The sequence below is a fragment of the Cyprinodon variegatus genome, unplaced genomic scaffold (assembly GCF_000732505.1).
Source record: "Cyprinodon variegatus isolate N-32 unplaced genomic scaffold, C_variegatus-1.0 Scaffold395, whole genome shotgun sequence".
Classification (NCBI taxonomy): domain Eukaryota; kingdom Metazoa; phylum Chordata; class Actinopteri; order Cyprinodontiformes; family Cyprinodontidae; genus Cyprinodon; species Cyprinodon variegatus.
Genome location: NW_015150848.1, coordinates 98920 through 100601, shown reverse-complemented (window position 1 = coordinate 100601; position 1682 = coordinate 98920). Strand labels below are relative to the sequence as shown.

The 1682-nt window shown below is 33.9% G+C and overlaps 1 protein-coding gene across 1 annotated transcript in view; it reads left to right on the top strand.

Annotated features, from left to right (window-relative positions):
* Window positions 1–1143: 1143 nt before the first annotated feature.
* The window catches only part of LOC107092799 (snaclec rhodocetin subunit delta-like), a 12370-nt gene continuing 11831 nt past the window's right edge, over window positions 1144–1682 (top strand). Inside the window, exon 1 of the mRNA XM_015387456.1 lies at window positions 1144–1264. Coding sequence (XP_015242942.1) covers window positions 1249–1264 — 16 coding nt within the window. The 5' untranslated portion in view covers window positions 1144–1248. The remainder of the gene's footprint in view (window positions 1265–1682) is intronic.

Here is a 1682-nt window from a genome sequence, read left to right as displayed (position 1 = left end):
TCTTATCCTCAGATCTTTGCAACACAGACAAGATAGAACTGCTCAGAGAGAAAGCATCTCAGTCCTCAACCTTATATGCGGGAAGGACTCCATTGATCCCTCCCAGAGCCTTTGATGAGGAAACCAATACATGTTGTCGCACCGAAGAATCAGACTAACCCCTGGTGGAGAATTGACCTGCAGGGGATTTACAACATTTCCTGCATCTCTATCTATACTAAAAATGAGGCTGTGGCTAATTTAACAGGAGCTCAGATCTACATTGGGAACTCTCTAAAGAACAATGGCACCAACAACAGACTGTAAGTACATTATGCCATCTTCATTGGACATATTTAATATATTCAGACCTAAAAATGAAAATAGTATACCAACATTTTATTCAGCGATTTCTGGGTTTTGTAATTTCTTTGTGCTCTTCTTCTTTTTGTACTATCTTTTATTGATGGTCCTATTTAATGATGTGTTTTATACCACAAATACTTTTAATACTTTTGTAAATAAGAATATTTTCCGGCTTTTAATATATTTTTTTGTGTTCCTTGCCTCACTGCTGCACTGTCATTTACCAACTTTAGATCAATAAAGTATATTCAATCCAATGCAGTCCAGTCCAATGAAATCCAAAAGCCATTTTTCATTAAAAGGCAGTTTTCAAACCTAAAATTCAAACTAAAGCTTTATTTTTTCCTTAGAAACTGGAAGTTAAAATGGATGTGAGAGTATTGTCTGCTTACTGTTTAAAGAACATTTGTAATGCTAAAAACATAACTTTTAAGCATTCTGAAAGTATCAGAAAGTCAAAAGATTTTAATATAACAAATAACTTCATCTGAATGGATTACTTTAATTTCTTCCCAATGTGGTAAATGTAAATTAACTGAATTTGCAGAGTGCCTTTAAGGGAGGACTTCACACTATAGTCAGTAATCAAACTCTTCCAGCACATAATTACACACTGATGGTGGCAAGCTATATTGTAGCCATAGCTGGCCTGGGACACACTGACATAAGCAAAACTAGTGTTCACAGCAGCCACATCTACTGTATCTTTGGTCTCAATAATGTCCAGGAGTTTTCAGGTTCAGCTGTATGTTTTGTTTCTTTCTGTTATTCAGGGTTTATAACATCACAGACTTCCAAACAGACCAGACAAATCACTTCATATTTCCCTCATCAGTGTCGGGACGATATGTCACTGTGATCAGACAAGATCATACACATCTGGTTCTTTGTGAGGTGAAGATCATGGGCACAAAGATAGGTAAGTTTGATTTAATTCTCAACCATAAAGGAAGAAACATAAAACCATTAATAGCTTGAGGCAGTTAAATATCTGACATTTATGTCAAATATATCAATACATTTTTATAATAGATTACACATCTATTACAATTGTATACATTTTTGTTATTTCTTTTTATGACAGTTATTCTTTCAGCTTAATCTTTTTTTTTTCTTCTATAATGCATTTTTCTGTCTACAAATCTTTATCCTGATACATTTTGTAAAATATTTTGCAATAATACAACTAACTATGTCTAAACATTTAAATTCTATGGATAATGCTCTCAGTGGCAGGTCCAATGTTTATAACCCACATTATAGGCAAGGATGTCTTGCTACTTTGGAGCGTTTAATGATGCATCTGACTGCTCCTTGAGTAAAATGATGTAAAAAAG